The sequence below is a fragment of the Megalopta genalis genome, chromosome 8, assembly GCF_051020955.1.
Source record: "Megalopta genalis isolate 19385.01 chromosome 8, iyMegGena1_principal, whole genome shotgun sequence".
NCBI classification, from domain to species: domain Eukaryota; kingdom Metazoa; phylum Arthropoda; class Insecta; order Hymenoptera; family Halictidae; genus Megalopta; species Megalopta genalis.
In genome coordinates, this window is record NC_135020.1 from 21,249,891 (window position 1) to 21,272,067 (window position 22,177).

The 22,177-nt window shown below is 36.6% G+C and overlaps 1 protein-coding gene across 4 annotated transcripts in view; it reads left to right on the plus strand.

Annotated features, from left to right (window-relative positions):
- LOC117225690 (protein couch potato) overlaps positions 1-22,177 on the plus strand; it is a 319,388-nt gene that overhangs the window by 140,176 nt on the left and 157,035 nt on the right. For all 4 annotated transcript variants that reach the window (XR_013033975.1, XM_076524143.1, XM_076524145.1 and 1 more), the window contains exon 2: positions 10,283-10,360. Coding sequence is in view for 3 of the 4 variants with exons in the window: in XM_076524143.1 (XP_076380258.1) it covers positions 10,283-10,360 (78 nt within the window). In the remaining variant the exon portion in view is untranslated. The remainder of the gene's footprint in view (positions 1-10,282; positions 10,361-22,177) is intronic.

The following is a 22,177-nucleotide window of genomic DNA, read 5'->3' on the forward strand; positions in this document are numbered from 1 at the left end:
GTCCATAAGAGGCAAGCTCGACTGGCGCGAGACGGCCCAGCTAACGAGCGCACAAAACCCAGTTCCGCTCATTGGCTCGGCCGTCTTGCGCTAGCTGATCTCGCCTCGCATTGGTCACTGTTTTTCGCTAATAACTCGTAAACAAAGCTACGGATTGCATTTTCGCTAAGGAAAAAGTTACTCCAAATGACCTCTTTTAGGAATAATATAGTAATAAAATAACCGAACATTGTTACAATTTACTAAAATTGAATTAACATTAATTTAGGTTACTGATTTTAAAGAAATGTGGAATGACACCTAATATCGGAAGCGACTGCATGTTACCTCATTTCCGGATTGCGAGACATTTTTGGGACATCCTGTAGATCTATTTTTCATTAATTAGAAGCTAATGCTTTTAGGAATAATATAGTAATAAAATAACCGAACATTGTTACAATTTACTAAAATTGAATTAACATTAATTTAGGTTACTGATTTTAAAGAAATGTGGAATGGCACCTAATATCGGAAGCGACTGCATGTTACCTCATTTCCGGATTGCGAGATATTTTTGGAACATCTTGTAGATCTATTTTTCATTAATTAGAAGCTGACGCTTTTAGGAATAGTATAGTAATAAAATAACCAAAGATTGTTACAATCTATACTAAAATTAAATTAACATTAATTTAGGTTAGTGATTTTAAAGAAATGTGGAATGGCACCTAATATCGGAAGCGACTGCACGTTACCTCATTTCCGGATTGTGAGACATTTTTGGGACATTCTGTAGATCTATTTTTCATTAATTAGAAGCTAACGCTTTTAGGAATAATATAGTAATAAAATAACCGAACATTGTTACAATTTACTAAAATTGAATTAACATTAATTTAGGTTAGTGATTTTAAAGAAATGTGGAATGGCACTTAATATCGGAAGCGACTGCACGTTACCTCATTTCCGGATTGCGAGACATTTTTGGGATACGCTGTATGTAAATCAATATTTGTTTTATTTATTCAAGAAAAACATTAAGTTTTCCGTGCTACGATAGCTCTTTCCATAACTGCGATTAGTCAATCGACTCTGGCCATAGATTTTTCCAACGAGCATTTAATATTGATGTTATCATTTCTTTGGCAGATAAAACGACGAGATTGATAGAAACTGAAATTGCGAGAATTTCCGCGCTGTTATAACTACGATTGAGTTGTCGTCTATTTTAACCGCGTTAAAGCGAGATCATATTGCAAACGTGCCGCGCTATTCGGTGAATATCTGTATTTAGTAATACTTCAACCGAATAACAGGGATTTAGTTTTCCGATTTTTATTTCTATTTATAGTTTAATTATTCTCACAAAACGAATCGATTTCGTACTGTGAGAGCAGCTATCTGCGGTAGCTATCTGGTTTAGTACGACTCTGGTACGCAACATAGTTAGGCAAGACGCGGGCAGGGGCAAAGGGCCTGGCGGGCCCCACGTATATTATACTAAACTATAGAGCAACTGGCAAGAGTTTTACTCTCGGATGGACACCCGCTGTTATTGCTCGTTGATGCTCCTTGTGAGCTTCGAGCTTTGTAGAAATTTGCACGTGGTGTGCCGTCCGAATAATAAGGTTTTTTCTGTGTCTTGTGAGTCCCTTGTGGTCTCGTGTCCAGTGAGTCCCTTGTGGTCTCGTGTGTAGTGAACCGTTGGCGCTGACGAGGTTCTTCTCTTGACTAGATTTGTCTTGTCTCTCGTCTTGTCTATCTACTAGAGGACCGGAGTCATCCCTAATATCACCTCGGTCCTCCCTACTCCTCTTGACCTAGGGTGGGCGGCAAGGAATTACGGTCCAATCACTGCAATCCCAGATCCAGTGAGACTGCCCCAAAACGGTGGGCCGGGAGTTAGCAGGGAGAGTGGCAAAATAACTCCTGCTAGACATCCCGCGCGGATGGGCCTACGTGCCCAAACAGTGTACATGGCCCCTGCCATAAATCCTGGCCACTTGGCCGTAACACCCACCTTAGGACGGTCCCGCGAGTACTGGTTGAACGTTGAACTTGATTCCCATCGAAAATGTTTCAACTTCGGCTCGAACATCACTCGATTTCGTCCATCCGGAAAGCCCGTCGGTGACATATATGACATGCTTACGGGTGCAAGGTTAAATTGAATAGGCGCTCGTGAATTTCAACGTGAAGGAGTTACAGGGGCGGCGAGTGAAGCCTCCTTCTTCCGGCACACGCCGGGGTAAGCAGCGTTGCGGTGTCGCGGTGTTGCGGCGTTCGGTGTTGCGGCCTGAACCGGCATGCAATATTTAGTGCAACGCGAACAAGAAGGCGACAATTTCCTCGCTTTTCGCAGGATCACGTGGCCGTTACAACGTAGGAATGGGATCGGATCCGACGTTCGCTCGCAAATTTCATTGCGTTTCAATGTCCACCGCAAAGTAAATTCCAATTGGCTACACGGTATCATCTAACAAGAGACACCGTTGATGATGAAGTCGCACAGGAGCCTCTATGTAGATCGGAAGTAGGGAAAAATGTGGAGAAATGGAACGTTCGTGGTTGGAGTGTGATAAGAAAAAATCAGGAGCCAGAAACAGCGCGGAACTTCGATAGCAATCTTGAGTAAACCGTTGGCTACGAGAAGAGTGAGACAGCGTGTTTGTTGAGAAAAGTACGTAGCTATATGTCTAAAACCATGTAAAAGTGGAAAATCTTTATTTCTGTAAATTAGGAACTGTCAACCCTTTGAACCACGATTTCTTTAGATGGCTACATTAATTAGCACTTCTCCGTTCTTAACAATTTCCCTGATGGATTAACAATTTAACAATTTTTCTATCGATTTAGGACGGGCGAATAATAGTGCAAGTGCTTGATTTATATCAAGAGAATGACTGCATGTTTTAACATCTAACACAAGAATATATATCATATTAAAAATCGAATAACATAAAAAATAGTTTTAGTAGATTATGAAGCTACTAATGGTAGCTAAAATGTTAAAAATCAATGTAATTAGGAGTAATCGTAGCATGATTAATCGGTCACGTGTCATCGGTAAGGGTACTTGATTCGCAAGTTTCGCAGTCCTTTCAGTAGTTTTGAACAAATTTGAATCTGCGAGGGGACGAATCTGTGATCAGGAAAGAATGGGTAATTGAATTCAATGTATAACAGATTATTCTGAGAAACTTCGTTAATTTTGTTGCTTCTTCTCTTTCCTCCAAAAGGTAAATGCCAAAAATCGCACGTACGGTTAAGAATGTAAAATTGACGTAATCCTTCCAATCTCAATATTCGAATGACAATCGAACACTTGGACGGCACGGCGATGCTCGGGTCCATATTGACCCCGATTGTAAATATTGTTATTTGATTATCTAGTTTCAGACTATTAACTCAAAAGTTCGCATGTTTCATTGACGTCTACAGGTTGCCCCAAAATTATGGTATTTCCGAGAAACGAGGGATTCCTGAGGTCATTTGAAGTAACTTTTTCCTTAGCGAAAATGCAATCTACGGCTTCGTTTACGAGTTATTAACGAAAAATAGTGACCAATGAGAGGCGAGATCGTGTAGCGCTAAACGGAACTGGGATCCCACTGCTTGTTGGCTCGGCCGCTTTGCGCTCGCTGAGCTTGCCTCTCATTGGTCACTGTTTTACGTTAATAACTCGTAAACGAAGCCGCGGATTGCATTTTCGCTAAGGAAAAAGTTACTTGAAATGATCTCAGGAACTCCTCATTTCCCGGAAGTACCATAATTTTGGGACACGCTGTACAAAAAACTAATACGCTTGGACTATCTTAAAAAATTATGTAGGAAAAAATTTCTGAATAAAATTATAAATGATCGTAAACGTATACTCATATTAGTAATACTTTTGTCGAATAGCTCCGCTGTTGAGTGTTAATACGTGCTAAATAGTTGAGCCCATTTGTGCCGTTTATCGCATCGAACAGGGAGAGGAAGAGGCAGTTTTCCCGCCTCTATTTCCCGGTTTCCTCCTTTCTTTCTAGTATTCGCCTTCCGATAGACGTTGCGCGAACAGTAGAACACGGATGCAGAGAAAGCAGTTACGCATTGTTTCCAGGTTTTCCACGTTTTCCACGTCTACGTGTTCGCAGCATTGTTTTCTACGCGTTGCGCACCGATTCGGTCGTGTTCCTCTGGAAAAGCCTGCTGCTGTCTTCCGATCGACGACAATGCATGGGAAAAAGCGGATCGATTGTACATAGGCACTCGGTGAGATTGATCCGTGCGATTTTCATACGCCGTACGCGATTCGCGGACGTTCGTATGCGCTGCACGCTGCACGAGTTGTCCCACTTGAATCGATCCACGCAATTGTCTCCCCGCTCGTCGTTCGAGGATATCTTTGAAATAAAACTCACACCGCTTTCTGGGACGTGTTGCGGCCGTTCCGACGCGCACTGGTATTGTCTAAACAAAGCTGCCTTACTTTCGAAACAGTGTTTGATTCTTAACGCGTGAACCGCCGACACCTCTCCAATTCTTTTACGTATCATAGATCGTGAACGAATTTTGTGCACTCACTTTGCGAAAGCGATACATAGTGATGTTAGAATAATAATGATGACTTAACTTTTTTGTTTCTAATTTTTTTTGTCATGATTCGAAGGCAACTTGGAGGTCACTTGCCGCGATTTGAAGGCAATTCGGAGAGCATATGTCGCGATTTGAAGGCAGTTTGGAGACCACATGCCACGATTTGAAGGCAATTTGGAGGTCACTTGCCGCGATTTGAAGGCAATTCGGAGACCACATGCCACGATTCGAAGGTAATTCGGAGGTCACTTGCCGCGATTTGAAGGCAATTCGGAGAGCATATGTCACGATTTGAAGGCAGTTTGGAGACCACATGCCACGATTTGAAGGCAATTTGGAGGTCACTTGCCGCGATATGAAGGCAATTCGGAGACCACATGCCACGATTCCAAGGCAATTCGGAGGGCACATGCTACGATTTGAAGGCAATTCGGAGAGCACATGTCACGATTTGAAGGTAATTCGGAGGTCACTTGCCGCGATTTGAAGGCACTTCGGAGACCACATGCCACGATTCGAAGGTAATTCGGAGGGCACATGCCGCGATTTGAAGGCAATTCGGAGACCACATGCCACGATTCGAAGGTAATTCGGAGGGCACATGCTACGATTTGAAGGCAATTCGGAGAGCACATGTCACGATTTGAAGGCAATTCGGAGACCACATGCCACGATTCCAAGGCAATTTGGAGGCTACATTCCACGATTTGAAGACAATTCGGAGACCACATGCCACGATTCCAAGGCAATTCGGAGGGCACATGCTACGATTTGAAGGCAATTCGGAGGGCACATGCCGCGATTTGAAGGCAATTCGGAGACCACATGCCACGATTCGAAGGTAATTCGGAGGGCACATGCCGCGATTTGAAGACAATTCGGAGACCACATGCCACAATTCCAAGGCAATTCGGAGGCCACATTCCACGATTTGAAGACAATTCGGAGACCACATGTCACGATTTGAAGACAATTTGGAGACCACATGCCACGATTCGAAAGCAATTCGGGAGTCACATGATACGATTCGACGATCATGTACGATCACGTACCTAGTACTGTAGAGACGTTAGGAAACGTGTTACTAAGCATACGGTGTGTGTGGCGGCTACCTCCTTAGCCTTACTGATGAGTTCTCTAGCGGGACCCGGATGAAATGCTTTCTCCTTTCTTTTCTTCTAAAAGCCTCCGTCATTTTAGAGTCGCCACAGTGTGTATATGGATATGCTTGAGCGAAGGACGCAATGTATGAGTGCATATGTGTGTGTGTGAGTGAGTGAGTGAGCGAGTGAGTGAGATAGAGAGAGAGAGAGAGAGAGAGAGAGAGAGAGAGAGAGAGAGAGAGCGTACAATTGAAATAAAGTGTCAAGATTCATAGTCAAGCAGCAAATTCGGAGTATCTTTTGTCCGCGGTTTTTCTTACTTGACTCACACCCAAACAGCCATTTTATGTTGTCTTCCGGGAATTCGCGGCGCGTGCCGCACACACCCTCGACCGTGTAGGACTAGCACAGAGAAATTCACTGCAACCCGAAATGTGGCATTTCCGGGAGAAATTACTGTAAATACTTTGTTAGAATTATTCTAATTACAGCACAGAATTACATCAATACCACATTTGTATAACTTGCTCGGATTTCTCAAAATTGAACTGAGACGCATGCAAGTAGTTACTGTTACGTTATCAGTTACACTAAACTAAAGTTCACCGCCGCGCAATAATCGTCATTTGTAAATAAATTAAGAGATTATGGTAGTCTCCTAATGGTCTTTAGTTAGACACGTAAAAATGCTCTAAAATTAATGGTTGAAAATCGCAACCGTTAGGTCGTCCCATATAAGTTCGTACGTTACGAAAACATACAATCGTCGTCTGGTTACATCTTTTCGCATTTTTAGTCAAAGGCATTCTGCAGTGATTATACATTTTCCATGATGATACTTTTCCATGTTTCTTACTACGTTTTCAATAAAATTACTACGTTGCGAAATTTTCCTCCCGCTAAGAAATGCAATAACCAAAACCGGTGGTACGATGGGGTGGAAAGAACGTGGTGGAAACGGGGAAATTTCTCAATTGAATTTACGTAACTTTTCTGCACGTTTCGTTGCAACACGATCAAAACGACTTCATTCCTTCGCGAACTGTATCCACTTTCTGCATGTAAGGAACGATGATACTCCTTCCACGTAAACGAGGCAAACATTGTTCGTAGCAAGCGTTGCCGCACTTCCTTTGCTAAACTTATGCAGTATAAGGCGCATGAAATGAATGCACGATTCACTCATGACTCCACACTGTGCGAAACATAAAATACTTCTTGTTCCCTAATTTCTTCCTCTCGAATGTAACCTCTTGGATATAACTTTTTAGAGTTCTCCTGACGTCATTGTTTTTTAACAAATCTTATTTTTTTTTTGTAAATTGATCGTAATACTTTCGATCGTTGTAAGTAATTTTTATTACGAATGCAAGTGATTATATTATCAATTGGGAACATTAACCTCTTGCCATACTTTGATGAGTCCGACTCGCGATGAAAATTTTTAGTAATAACTTGTTAAGTATAGATGTTATTTTGTCCTTTAAAATGTGAATAAAATTCTAATCTCTTGTCATCAATATTTCAGCATTTCAGTAAATTTAGGCACACACACACACACACACACACACACACACACACACACACACACACACACACACACACACACACACACACACGATAAATTCTCTCCTTTCTAAGAAATTATTGCAATCGAAAAATTTCGTATCGCAGTAACTGCGAAGAAAATGATACGTCAAGGGGTTAATGAAGAAGTTACGAAAAAGAAAATCTTAATAACTGTGTATTCGTGGAACTTGTCATGATTAGTGAATAAAATCCTCTTTTAATATGATAATCGGGAAGAAAATCACTGGATTATGTTACCGGAGACTTGTTTTTACATTTTTTAAGAAACTTCCGTTTATTGATTTTTGTAGTTAAAATGACAGCGATAAAAAGCTGGCAAATAAAGTGTTAAGAAAAATTTGATTTGCTTCGTTCGGTACAAAAGAAAATTAAATAGTTTTTATATTTATATTTTATTTATATTTTATTTATATATTTTATTTATATTTTTTTATATTTTTATATAGTTTTATACATTTTATATTTTTATATATTTTTTGTGTTTTCATTCATATTTATATTTTTTGGTAATAGAATTTTGTATGCGTCGAAACAGGATCCGCACATAAAAATCAGTTTCAAGAGCTGAACGTCTTTGAAACGCTGAATGAGAATGCATCCGGCCACGTACGAAGAATAATTGTACGAAATGTGATAATGAGTAGGACATTCCATCGTTTTGTACTGCACGGTATAAATTGTATTCCAGTTGGAAACAATCCGCTTCTATAGGTTGTAGAACCCGAGACGGGCACTAATCTGCCGGCGATTCCTTTTTCGCGGAGGAAAGTCTTGCCTTGGACAGACCGGTCTGTCTCAGTTGGCAGCCCGCCAAATCAGTATGTAATTTACCGTCTCAGTTTTGCTTACTTCCGCGGTACCCCACAATGTGTTCTAGTCTCCGAGCCCGAGCAACTGGGTCAAGAATGAATCGAAAGCGAAATAAGACGATTCTCGGGACTTGCAATATTTGACACAGGATACTCGGTTTGACGTTTCTATGACAGAGGCATACAAACAAACGGGGCCGTTTGCTTGGCCCGTCGGATTCGACGATTTCAAAGAGAAGAGATATTGATCCCAGGTCGTTGGGAACGTAGCATTCAACTTTGAATTATGGGAGCGCACTCGAGACAGTAGCTTGTAACTTCAACGTTTGGCACGACGTATATTCTTGGTATAATAGCCCGACGAATAATGCTATACGTATGCAACAATAAAACTGCTGTTTTCTTAATGCAAACTAAAAGCTGTTCGCGTCAATTGCATGAGACTGGAGCCGTTCAGAAAGTGTCTTTTCTTCATTGATAATTTTAAAGGGCTGGAAACAATATATAGGGTGTCCCAAAATTATTGTACAAGCGGGAAATGAGGGTTTCCTGAGGTCATTTAGAGTAACTTCTTCCTTAGCGAAAATGCAATCCACAGCTTTGTGTACGAGTTATTAATGAAAAACATTGACCAATGAGAGGGAAGCTCAGCTGGCGCGAGGCGGCTGAGCCAATGAGCGGAACTAGGCTTCGACCGCTCACCAGCTCGGCCGCTTCGCGCCAACCAAGTTCACCTCTGATTGGTCAGTGTTCTTCGTTAATAACTCGTAAACGAAGCTGCGGATTGCATTTTTGCTAAGGAAAAAATTTTACTTCAAATGACCTCAGGAATCACCCCTTTCTAGGTTATAGTTATAGAAGATCCTATATTGGCGTTCTTATATTCTCCTAATCTGTCGACTGCTTTGAGTAGCATCCATCTAATTTTGACACAAGTGCATAAAATCCGCGCTGTAGTAACAATGTGGGAAATGATCAAATAAAAATATAATTATTTGATCAACTGTATATAAGAACGTTTGCAAATTTTAACTGTCATTAAAGTGGAAATTATGCATCGATTATTGATTGCAATTAATATCTTGGGCTCCGTTCAATTATACAACTGCACTTTGCATTTGATGTAAAGATGTTTACGATACCATATAACAATTGCAATGAGAACTTTTGTTTAAGACTACTTAAACAAAAAAAGGGAAATAATACATAATTCCTTTGGAATTATTTTTTTGATATATTTCTCAGGGTGACCGAAATATTAAATGTTTCGCAGTAATGCTAGCGGTGCATTTTTGGTTTAAGCAAATAATGCTTATGAATTTAGTAACATATAATCTTGGAAAGTACGAAAAAATCATTTAATTCTATCATAACCACTTTTTCTGATTACTTTTGTCAAAATATGCAGGTTTTCACGTTGTAGAACCAAAAAGAAAATTACTTAATATAAAATTATATTATAATCATATTATAAAATCATTATAATATTATAATATGTAAGATTATACAATGACTATAATGTCATATTACTTAACATAAAAATTACTCAACTATTTTAATAGTGTAATTATAATACTTTTTTTAAATAATGCAATTTAGATACACTTTTTAAATAACGTAATTATGATGTACTCTTTAATAATGCAATTATGATATATTTGTTTTCAAATTGCACCGAATCGATCTTTATAATTTACGAGGCCGAATAACAATAGCCGAAGTTTCTCTGTTGGCCAAAATACACAAAATTTGGCACTGATTTGGTTCAAAGAGCAACGCATATTCAATCACAGAGACAATATGATTGTGGACTGGTATTCGTGAACCTATAATTTTGTCGGGGTCTGTACCCCGTAAAGGGTTCGACGTAGACGAATTACATTAAATAAACGAAGGTATAGACGAACTCTGTCGTTAAATTAGAAACGGGACAAAGGGAGCGAGTTCCTCGTCGCATTACCGTTTCCTATTAATTTGACAATTAGCTATCGCTTCGTCCCCGCGAGAGCACCAGTCAAACAGAGCAGGCTAATTCCCGGTTATCTCCAGCCATCCTTCGGCCCGACACGAATCCTTTTCCGTTCCGTTCTGTTCCGTACGGAACTCCGCTCCGTATCGTCTGTTTCTCTTTCCCTCCCTCTCCTCTATCGCTCAGCCCCTGGCCCCCAACAATTAGCTTAATTAACTCAATTATCGCTTTCTTTCTGGTTCTTTTTGCAGGTGCGCACCTTGTTCGTGAGCGGCTTGCCGATGGACGCCAAGCCGAGGGAGCTTTATCTGCTCTTCAGAGCATACGAGGTAAGTCGTGATCGTTCTTCGACCTCGATACACCGTGATCCTCGAGTCGGGCAACGTTTACAGTAAATTCGCTCTAATTGTCGCTCAGCTTGGAAACAAAAATGGACAATTTCGGAAGTTGACAATCGGTAACTATAAAAACCAGCCTCAAGGCTCGAATAATCGTATCTCCTCTACCCAAATTGTCCATTTTTGTTTCTAAGCTCAGCGTCAATTAGGGAGAATTTACTGTATTGCTGAACCTATGCCTGAAGATCGCAGCGACTGGAAAGCAAAATTTCGAGCATGAAGATTGATGATTTTTTTGGCGCGCAGAAATTGAAGTTTGACATATCGATTTTGTTCCACGTCTGACAAGAGTAGAGGATTTATTGAAGATTGTCATAAGGTTTGAAGTAAATTGGATTGGCCACAAATATAATTTCAAGAAACATCGAATTGATGAAAAAACTGTTCCTAAGTATTTGAAATATAATCGACTTTAAAGCCACTAAAATACTCAGATCGATAGATTTTGTCCACAATACATCACTGTGCAGTCAATTCTTTCCAATTATCCGTCAGCTGCTAAACAAAAATGGACAATTTGGGAAGTGAAGATACGATTATTCGTCTTTATAGTTATCGATTGTCAACAACTATAAAAACCAGACGCAACGGCTCGTTTTTCTAGTTGTTGACAATCGGTAACTATAAAAACGAGACGCAAAGCTCGAATAATCATATCTCCTCTTCTCAAATTGTCCATTTTTGTTTCTAAGCTCAGCGTCAATTAGGGAGAATTTACTGTATTGCTGAACCTATGCCTGAAGATCGCAGCGACTAGAAAGCAAAATTTCGAGCATGAAGATTGATGATTTTTTTGGCGCGCAGAAATTGAAGTTTGACATATCGATTTTGTTCCACGTCTGACAAGAGTAGGGGATTTATTGAAGATTGTCATAAGGTTTGAAGTAAATTGGATTGGTCACAAATATAATTTCAAGAAACATCGAATTGATGAAAAAACTGTTCCTAAGTATTTGAAATATAATCGACTTTAAAACCACTAGAATACTCAGATCGATAGATTTTGTCCACAATACATCACTGTGCAGTCAATTCTTTCCAATTATCCGTCAGCTTCTAAACAAAAATGGACAATTTGGGAAGTGAAGATACGACTATTCGTCTTTGTAGTTATCGATTGTCAACAACTATAAAAACCAGACGCAACGGCTCGTTTTTCTAGTTGTTGACAATCGGTAACTATAAAAACCAGCCTCAAGGCTCGAATAATCGTATCTCCTCTACCCAAATTGTCCAATCTTTTTTCTAAGCTGTGCGTCAATTAGGGAAATTTCACTGTACAGTAAAGTCCATTCATTCTACAGTAATCTATCGTCCATTTCCTTTCATAATAATTTCAACAAGTTTAAAACAAAAATGTGAAACCGGCCATTTTACTCGGATATTAACTATAGGATGGGTCAATCGAATAACTATACGATAGTGAACGACACATTATCTTTAATGCTATTAAGGTGACGCTGAATTGACACACTATCAACAGTATTATTTATACAAGTTCCGGGAAAGTGCACGAGAATGCAAACAGGGAGGTCAACACTTAGATACATTAAACACTTACCAAAACGTTTACGTTCAAGTTGAAACTTCATTACGGTAGGAAAATCGTGTAAAATACTAGCAAGGAGATCGGATAAGGACTGAATAGGGGAACGTACGTTTCGCTTTCGGCTTCCCTCTTCGAATTGTGAGTTTACAGATAAACGGATTACTCGGTATAGGATTACGTGATTTGATCATCTTCGCCGCCGTAACCCGTAACACTATTGCGTTTACATTTCCGTAGAGGTCGACGACTTCTCGCGGATCAGTTCGATCGAAATTTGTCACTAGATTGCAAATCTTGATGAATTACGTACTATACATGCTATTATTTACATGCAATGGGGGACAAAAGTATTCGGACACTTTTAAAACGGATCGAATGACTAGAAGTTTTTTTTAGATGACTGAAGGACTGGTCCATTAGACAATGACGATAATACCTTTTCAAATTTTGCCATTAGGCGGAGTGACAAAAAGAGAAGAAAAAATAAGATTGTTCATCTTTTTCGATTGGTCTCAGTGAAATTTTCAGCATGCACGTAAGTTATACAGAGACCTACAAATCGCATTGTACAAATTTCATTCTGAGCTCAGATAAAAATGTGAAAAAAACGTGAATTTTTCATTTTCTTTGTCTTTCCAAGCAATAACAAAATTAAAAAAAGTATTTCAGACATTGCCTAGTAGACTGGTCCTTCTATCATCTCCAAAAGATTCAAGTCATTTAGTTTGGTTTGAAAAAAGTTATACCGTTTTAAAAGTATCCGAATACTTTTGTTCCCCACCACAGTTTATTTACAATTACTGAATATTCTAATTGAGAATTGATTGTAATATTCTACAAATGTAATAAAACAAAAATGTTTTAAAATGTTTTTAAGCTGAAAGTAGTGTATGTCTTCACAATTTTATATAACTAATCATTTTTCCAACATGTGCATACAATCCACAGTTCAGTTCTATCGAACAGATATTCATCGATTCTCAATTGTTAATAAATTGTAAATATATCGTTGAATATTAATGTTAGTCTTTGCCGAGAATAACAGATTGACTTTATAACACGACATAGTTATATTTTGCCATAGACCATTACTTTGCAAAGTTAATTAAAAATTGTCCGAGAAAATGACTGCCAGCCAGCAACTTGCCTCAAACGCAGTTTTAGCTTATTTATACGTTTTAACGTTATTACAGTAGCATTGCACTCGGTAGAGTCACTTGTTTGAAGATAATTTCATTTGCTTGAAAATGGAAGGTATAAATTGGTCTTTTCTTCAAACTTAACATTTTGATGTTTAGTAACGAGTACACTTATATTCAGTATTAATCGAATTTTCAATTAACGTGCTATACTAAGAGAAATCTAAATGAACCTTTTCTACGTGATAATCTCAAACGAAATTATTAGTTAATGTTACTGGAAACAACTCGTTGGTATACGACTGAAATAGTTGGCACCATTAAACAAATATTCAAGCAGTATTCACTGCTAATTACGAAAATTCAAAAAATCAGCTGACCTCCATACGAGCTGTAAACAATTAAAGATCGCGAAATTTGCAGTTCTGTCACTATTTTTGACACTTTCGACCAATGGATACATGTTACCGAGATCCACAAAACGTATTTTTTAAATTTTCGTTGGTCCAGCTTTAAAACGGTTCTATGGTTTTAATAGGGGCACGAATATTTATAGAGGTCACTGTATTTGATCCCATCCCTAATTATCGGAGCGCACAGAAAGGAAATGTTGGCCAGTTGGACATTCGACATTTCTGTGTGATCGATCGTAAACGTTTCCTCGCTTTTTGAGAAAAGGCTGAAGATGCAGCGGGTCTTCCAGCACGCCGGTTTTCCAGCGGTCGCCGGATAATTGTGAACGTTGAGCGAAGAGAAAGGCTCCGTGTAACTTTTTCTCTTTGACTTTGCGCGCACCACGCTCGAGGGGGCACACGATGGGTTTAACTTTCGAGGGAAATCTTGAAATGGAGCGAGAACAATTTTATCGTTCCACCGGTGCGCCGCGCGGCGCGGCTCGGCGGTCTTCTCCTTTTTATAGTTAAACTTGTCATTGCAATGGGGCACTTCTTGTCCGCAGCCGACATACAGTTACAATGCACCCATTGCATGACACAGAAATCCGTGTATCTCACAAATTTGTCCCTTAACCATCGAGAATGGTTCTGTTGGTGAAAGTAATCGATTCCTATGTTATCGACTGGCATGCGTGGTGTGGTGTTTGAAAGGATCGAAAACCGAAGATTTGCGAAGTGTAAGATTAACGTTAACTCTATCGAGCTCTGAAAGCGAATAACGCGTATTGCTTTATTATTTAGACCGTTTGCCATTTAATTTATTCAATCGTTTGTTGAGAAAGAGTCTTTATAATCATATATATTATCCATAACGGACTCCTTGGATTCCCCAGCAATTTTAGAGTCATTTCACCTTGAAGTTCCACTATTTTATCTCACGTTCATATCTCATATCACATATCTCATATCTCCTATTCCATATCTCAAATCCCATATCCCATATTCCATATCTCATATATCATATCCCATATCCCATATCTCATATCTCATATCCCATATCTCAAATTCCATATTCCGTATCCCACATTTCACATCCCATATCCCATATCCCATATCCCATACCCCATATCCCACATTCCATGTCTCATATCCTATATTTTACATTTCACATCCCATATCCCATATCCCATATCCCATATCCCATACCCCATATCCCACATTCCATGTCTCATATCCTATATTTTACATCTCATATCCGATATCCCATATCCCATATTCCGATATCCCGTATCCCATATCCCGATATCCCGTATCCCATTTCCCATATCCCATATCCCATATCCCGTATCTCATATCCCAAATCCCATATCCCATATTTCACATCCCATCCGATATATCATATCTCACATCCCGTATCCTATATATCATATTCCATATCTCAAATCCCATATTCCATATCCTATATATCATATTCCATATCTCAAATCCCATATTCCATATCCCATATTTCACATCCCGTATCCCATATCCCGTATCCAATATATCATATCCTATATCCCGTATCCCATATCCCTTTTCCGATATTCCATATCCCATAACCCATATTTCACATCCCATATCTCATATCCCAAAGAATCCAAAAAAATTATAAATATCTCAAATTCCAACCAAAGAATCTAAACAAATTCTATAATATGCTGCGTGATGTCCGATGTGGAACACATTTTTTTTTTAATTTTAAAAAGTCACCGATGAGGGGAAATGGCCCGAAAAGCGCCCAAACCTAATTTGTCCTGTAAGTCATTGTTACCCTTCACGGGCCAGTTACTGCGTTGAAATTTTGCAGTGGTGAGTTTTTCTTCGTCAGCTATTGAACGGTACATGCCTTTAGATTTCATGTAATATAACACCATATTTCCCTTTACGATTTTGCTTATTTCCGAACTACCGTTTCCATCGTACAAACTGTAGAGCTGGAAAAAATTGTTTTTTTTTCCATCATTCACGCACAATGACTTTAAATCAGGGGGTTCGTGGAACTTATAAAACTTTCCCATACGCTGCATTCAAATTTATTACATGTGGTAGTTTTAAAAGCAAATACTCGTGTTATAAGTTCACAGGCACAGAAGATTTCTTGAGATTAAAAGTTTCGGTTTGACTTGGTGGAATTCATAAAAGTTAAAAATGAAAGTATCGCGTTAATTAATATAAACGAAGTTCTCAAGACACCTAGTTTTTAAAGTTTTCGAACAAGATATTTCCATTGTTTGATTAACTTCAGTTATTAAGAAGCCTCGGTTATCCGAAGTAATCGAAAGATGTGGATGGTCGAATGGGGTATTTTCAGTTTATAGAACAGATATTGTGTACTCTTTAAAAGGAACGCAGATGTTAGTAATACAGTTAGATAGTGGAATTAAATGTAAGCGTCGATTTTCATCGAAGTTGAATTCGAGAAAAATAATTCTACTATAGAATGTAAGTAATGGAATATTAATGCGATTGTGAATAGAGATAGGCAATATGTACATGTATATATATATATATAGTAGGACTAAAGTTGGAATCGTAGATAGAAATATGTAAAATTTTTAGATACATGTAAGTTACGGAGAACTAAAAACACATATTGATAAAATTTTCCTTATACAGAGAAAAAAAAGTCATGTTTCTAATCGTTTCAATTTTCACTGATTGTTCCAATCAATTTCGTTCACGTCTTAAAAAGTTGTTGCTATTTTAAAGGGCGTCCGAATATTGTAGCGAGTAACTTCATATAGAGTCGAATGCTTCTCTTTTACCGGTGTATCAGTTTATCCGTAGGCCACTGCAGAAAACTTTTGTCGTAGAAATCGTTCAATTCGCTCTCGAAGAAACCGGACCAGAGTGAACCGCAGGGCGATGTTCAACGGTAGAAGCCGATCGCGAGTAGGATTTTCCAATTAAATGAGTGCCACTCGAGCTGATTTCGCGAAAATCTATCACCGGGATTCATTATTATCGTCTGTGGGTCTCGCTTCTCCTCGGCGCTTCTCGGTGTTCCTCGTTTCTACGTCAGCGTGTAACCAGCGATTCCCCGGTATTCGTCGAGACGATTTCAGCTCTCCCGTTATCGATTGGCAGTTTCGCCTTGACTGATAGGTCACATCGATCGCAAGGGAAGTTCTCGCGAACGCGAACGGTACCACAGGGAACAACTTCGCGATATTCGATCCAGACGCACGGTGCCGCGCAGAGTGCAGCATGATGAGAATAGAAATCGAATAATTGTTGTTTTTAAAATAATTGTTTCGTAATATGGTCAATCAATTAGTGCGATGTATCTATTCTCATGAGTCTGTACTGAACACTGCATCCTGTGTCTGGTAGAATATATATATATATATATATAACTTCATATAGAGTTATATATATGTTAACTAACATATATATATATATATATAACTTCATATAGAGTTATATATATACGTTAACCCCCCTTAATGCACAATTTAAAAAAAAAACCGACCAAAAAAAATCAATTTTTTTTATCTAAGAAAATACATATTTGGACCTTAATTTCAATAAATATGTAAAAAAAATGCAAAAATTACTAAAAATTCAATAAAAATAGTGGATAAATAATTATAGTGAATATTGAATCGCATTGCAGATCGAATTTTGTACCCATCGTACTGTTTTTCAATTAATATAGGTAACATAACACAAGTTGCGACGCCGACCGTATATATACGGGTCTGCACATTTTGGCCGGTTTTGCACGCCCGTGTTAATACGTTTCTGCGCGTTAAGGGGTTAACTAACATATATAGTCATATATATGTTAACTAACATTTTTCGTAACATAACAGCTTCTCAAACGAAAACGAAAACTTTCTCCAAATTTGTTCAGATGGCCTGAATTTTTTTGAGATAATAGACTGATTAGTTTTCTAAAGAATGAGTGCGCGACATTCTTTTTAGATTGCTATTGGTTGCGATGAATCCACCAACGATATATATATATCGTTGGTGGATTAGTGACAATAAAATGTACACCCACGTCAGAAAGTGTTAGTTAACACCTTCTCAAACGAAATAACTTACTCCAAATTTGTTGAGATGGCCTGAATTTTTTTGAGATAATAGACTGACTAGTTTTCTAAAGAATGAGTGCGCGACATTCTTTTTAGATTGCTATTGGTTGCAATGATACAAAAAGTGAAGATTATGTTTTACTATTTTCTGCACATCTACGTCGACTAGGCTTCTTCGATTATTTTCCGAGTGAAAAGAGATCATTTCGATGGTTCTGATTCATAAAATATGATTTTGAAAGAAAATTTCACTGAAGTTGACAGGAATTGAAGTCAATAGACTAAACTATATAATTACGTAGAATAAGAAAATATAATAAATAATGGCACGTACGCTAATCTGCTAGAATGAAAAATTGATAAAAAGAAGATCGCATAAAATGTGTCGCGCTCCAATGACTGACTCTAAATTAACCTCTTATTTAATTCAATTTAATTTAATTTAATTTAATTGTAAGTCAGACTCGTGATGAATACTTCATACATAATCTACTAAAGATGTGTGCTATTTGTTTTTTCTAGATCGAAACAAAATTGAATTCTTCTGTTATGAAAATTCAGGAAAATAATTGGAGTTATACCGGAAACAAAAATAACCTCATTCTATCAACGAAATGATTAAGAACGAAGAAGTGCTAATTAACGTAGCTGCCTAAAGAAATCGTAGTGTAAGAGGTTTGATAGTTATAATTAGACTGCGGATCTTTGTGCAAAATAAAAATTTTCTGGCTCGATTGCAGCAAACAAGAGTTCAGAATTCTAATTGCGAATAATATTTTATTCAAATAATACTATTCGCCATAATTATTCGAATAATTATTTATTCGAATGCTGGATGTGAAAACGTTGCTAGTGCAGCTTGTTTTTACCGAATCGTATCAAAATAAACAAATAATGCAAACCTTGTATTTATAATTAATGTAATAATTGTAAGAATTATTATTATCTTAACTATTAATTATTATTATTATATGAATTATTATACTGATTATTATTATATGAATTGTTATATTGATTATTAATTATTAGTATATTGATGATTAATTATTATTATTATTAATTATTAATAATTAATAATTATTACACTAATATTTTACAGTACTTGGTAAGCAGTTAATATTGAACTGATCCAGAATAAATTCGCATAAATATATCCTTATAAAATTTCGTAAAGACAAAAAACAGCCAACCATCTTACATTCTCTATTCCATTAATTTATTGGAATAAAATCTTATTCGGATATATTTTTATTTCGATAAATTTGTATTCGGTACTGTCGAATATTCGCCAGCCTTTGTCATTTATCCGACATCTGTATAAAATTTTGCCGAGCTCTGTTCCTGACAACATATTTCGAGCTCACTGAAATCGGTGAGGTGTCCCCAAATCTGCATAATTAGCAAAGTTTTTTATGCCTGTAAATTAAGAGACCGGCCAAAAAAACGGGGTTTTATATTTAGAAACGCGCAAGAAATGGACAAAAAAAGGTAGAATATTCTATTTCCTGCTTGGAGAAATAAAACTCTCGCAGTTAATATTTCTCTCGAAAATGCGACGTTTCCGAGATGTTAAAATTTGCTGTTTTCAAAATAAATTATTCACATTACAATGACGAGAACTAGAAATAATATAACGGTATAATTGTAATTCTTCTTTCATAACGTGCACGCACGTTTCTAACGTGAAGTTTCAAATTTCGCGCTGTTTCTATCACAGTTCCCGGCATTCTTTAAAGATCTAGGCTAAGATAAACGAAGTTGCTTTTTTTTTTAAAGCACAGCTATTTGCGGGAAACGAGTTCAACAGAAAATGCAATCTTATAAAAGCCGCGGTGCATTTGTTATCACGGCAGAACCTCCCATAAAATTGTATTGACCCATTTTCTTCTCTGGAATAGCCACGTTCGGCATTACTCCGTTGAATGCTTCAGCAGTGCAATAATTTTTACGTTATTCTCTTTCAGATTTAAATATTTCTTTCCTCGTTTCCACACATAGAAATACGTACCAGGTAAATCGTTCTTTTTACAAAGAAATCTTGTAAACACTAATTCATGGACTACGAATCTTTGTGCTCTTATAGCAAGCATTGATTTTTAAGATCTGGAAATCAACGAAATGCGCAAAGCAATCGTCTAATTTTAATAATACCTGTATGTAATTCCCCAAGTTGACTGTAGCGGTAGATTAACTTGCTTCGTGAAGATTACTTATTTCAGATATTTTACTTCGCAATTGCCAAGGTCTGCATGTTTTTGTAAAAAGATATAAGATACATTTGATTATCCATAGAAATAATGTAAGTACAGTTTTCTGAAATTGGAATCGGTGTATTCTGTGAATACGTAATAAATAAAGATTGTAATAAGATAATAATATAATATAATACATTAAATTGAACCTAAAAGTTGTGTCTGAAACGAATCATTTAATTTAAACTGTAAAATTCACATTTTAATCTTGCATCTAATAATTGGTTGCAACCGTACAATTGGTAATGTTATAATAAAATGAATAGCTATAATAACAATAACGTTAGTAATAACATAAAAAATTGTTGATGTGAAGTACATTGACTTTTCATTCATTCTAGATGTCAAAATCCAGAGAACCTTCGTCTCTACGTGTCGAACATGTTGATGGCTGTAAGACTAATTTTTTCCATTAGCGAGTTCTATTCATGACGAGCATAAATGCACATATAATTTGAATCCAATTATAACTCTGCTTGCGAAGCGAGCTTTATGTATACATATGTTCATTTCATGAATTACGTTTTCTCATAACGAATAATATTATTTTCATGCGTACCAGATTATTCTCAGAAATCTATATTTTGCACTCTATTTAGCGATTATTCTTTCAACGATGTTGCAAAGGATTAAATTTTTCAGAAAATTCTAGATTCTTAAATTATATTATATCGCTTTAGAAGCTAACAAGATACAGCGAAATTAATTATAATTTGAGTGAAGTAACTTATGCAACTTTCGATCTAATAATACAGATTTAATAGTTTCATTTTTTATAAAATATAGGTTTATTATTATATGGAATAATTTATCAGTAGTTCTTATTAATAGAATATTATATATAATATTGTACGATAATAATACATATAATATATATTATTTATATATTATATATAATAATACATATAATAAATAACCTTATTTATTATTTCAGCCTATCATATGTATATTAATAAAAATCTATCATTCAAAGATATCAAAGAATTATCAAAAAATGTTTCCGACCAACATTCATTTTCATTTGCCAGCCGAGTAAACAGAAATATTAAATACATTAACTGAGTTGTTGCATATTTGACGTCCACTTCGCCTTCGTATGAATAAAAATGGTCCAAAGAATAACAATTAACAGTATCATATATCTATCGAAGAACGCATCTCCCGTAATTCCATTTAATAATGTATAAATCATATTTGCTAGAAGGAATACTCTTCAAATATAATTTCTGATAAAATGAAACTCTATCCAGCACGCACAAGCGTGTACGCGAAGACCTGTATGTGAAATAAATCTCATTCGAACATAAATGAGAACAGAATTTTAATCCGTTCGTTATCGATCTCAGTTTGATCGGTCACGTTGAATTTTTATGCGAATTTCCGTCGTGGATGTTAGATGGATGACGAGAATCCTTCGAATTGAATAGTCTTTAATATTCACTGATAGAAGACTGCGTTTGATTATACTTTTTAGAAAGTATATATTAAGAAATAGATTTCTACTTCAATTTCTCACTATTTTTAAACGTTAGGTTTACCTAACACTAAAAGCAATTATCTTTATTATCTCTATTACTCGATAAAAATAGCAAAAATCTATTCATTTAGATTTTTCGCGATTGTTAATATTATATTTGCTGAGAGGAACATATTTATTGAATTAATTCTCCGTAACCATATGTTTACAATAAGCCGTGTGTGAAAAGCAAATTTTGTATGCAGAATTCAAGTTTTGAAGTCACGGATCACGAAACTATAGTCAAATAAAATCGCTCGAATATCTTCGATGATTTTAGAGATATAAAAAACAATTTGAATCAACGTTGTTTTGTTTATAGGGAGATCTTATAGGGAGATAAAAGTTTTGTTGTAAGTGGAGGAGTTTCGGAGAATTCTAACTTACCTCTATTTTCTTAAATGCTACCATATATATTTTCATGTGTTAGTTAACGAGAATCGACGTTTTCTATAAAAAAAAACTAGTACCCATGTATGTTGAAAAATCAGCAGTTTAGGGAATATTTTAACTTTAATTTTATAAAATACAACGCACATTTCAGCTGTTTTAAAAGTTATATTTTATGATCACTTACACGACGCAATAAAAAATGTAGATCTAGTTGAATGCAAAAAACATCGATGCACTTCGACAAAAATTCTTACTTTACTTTTATTGATGTTTACTATTATTATGTGATATTATATCTTCTATTATTATTATTATGATTCTCTATATTATTATATCTTTTGTTATTATTATTATCCTATATTATTATATCTTCTATTATTACTATTATTATATTATTGTGTGTCCACATTTCATGAACAAATTAT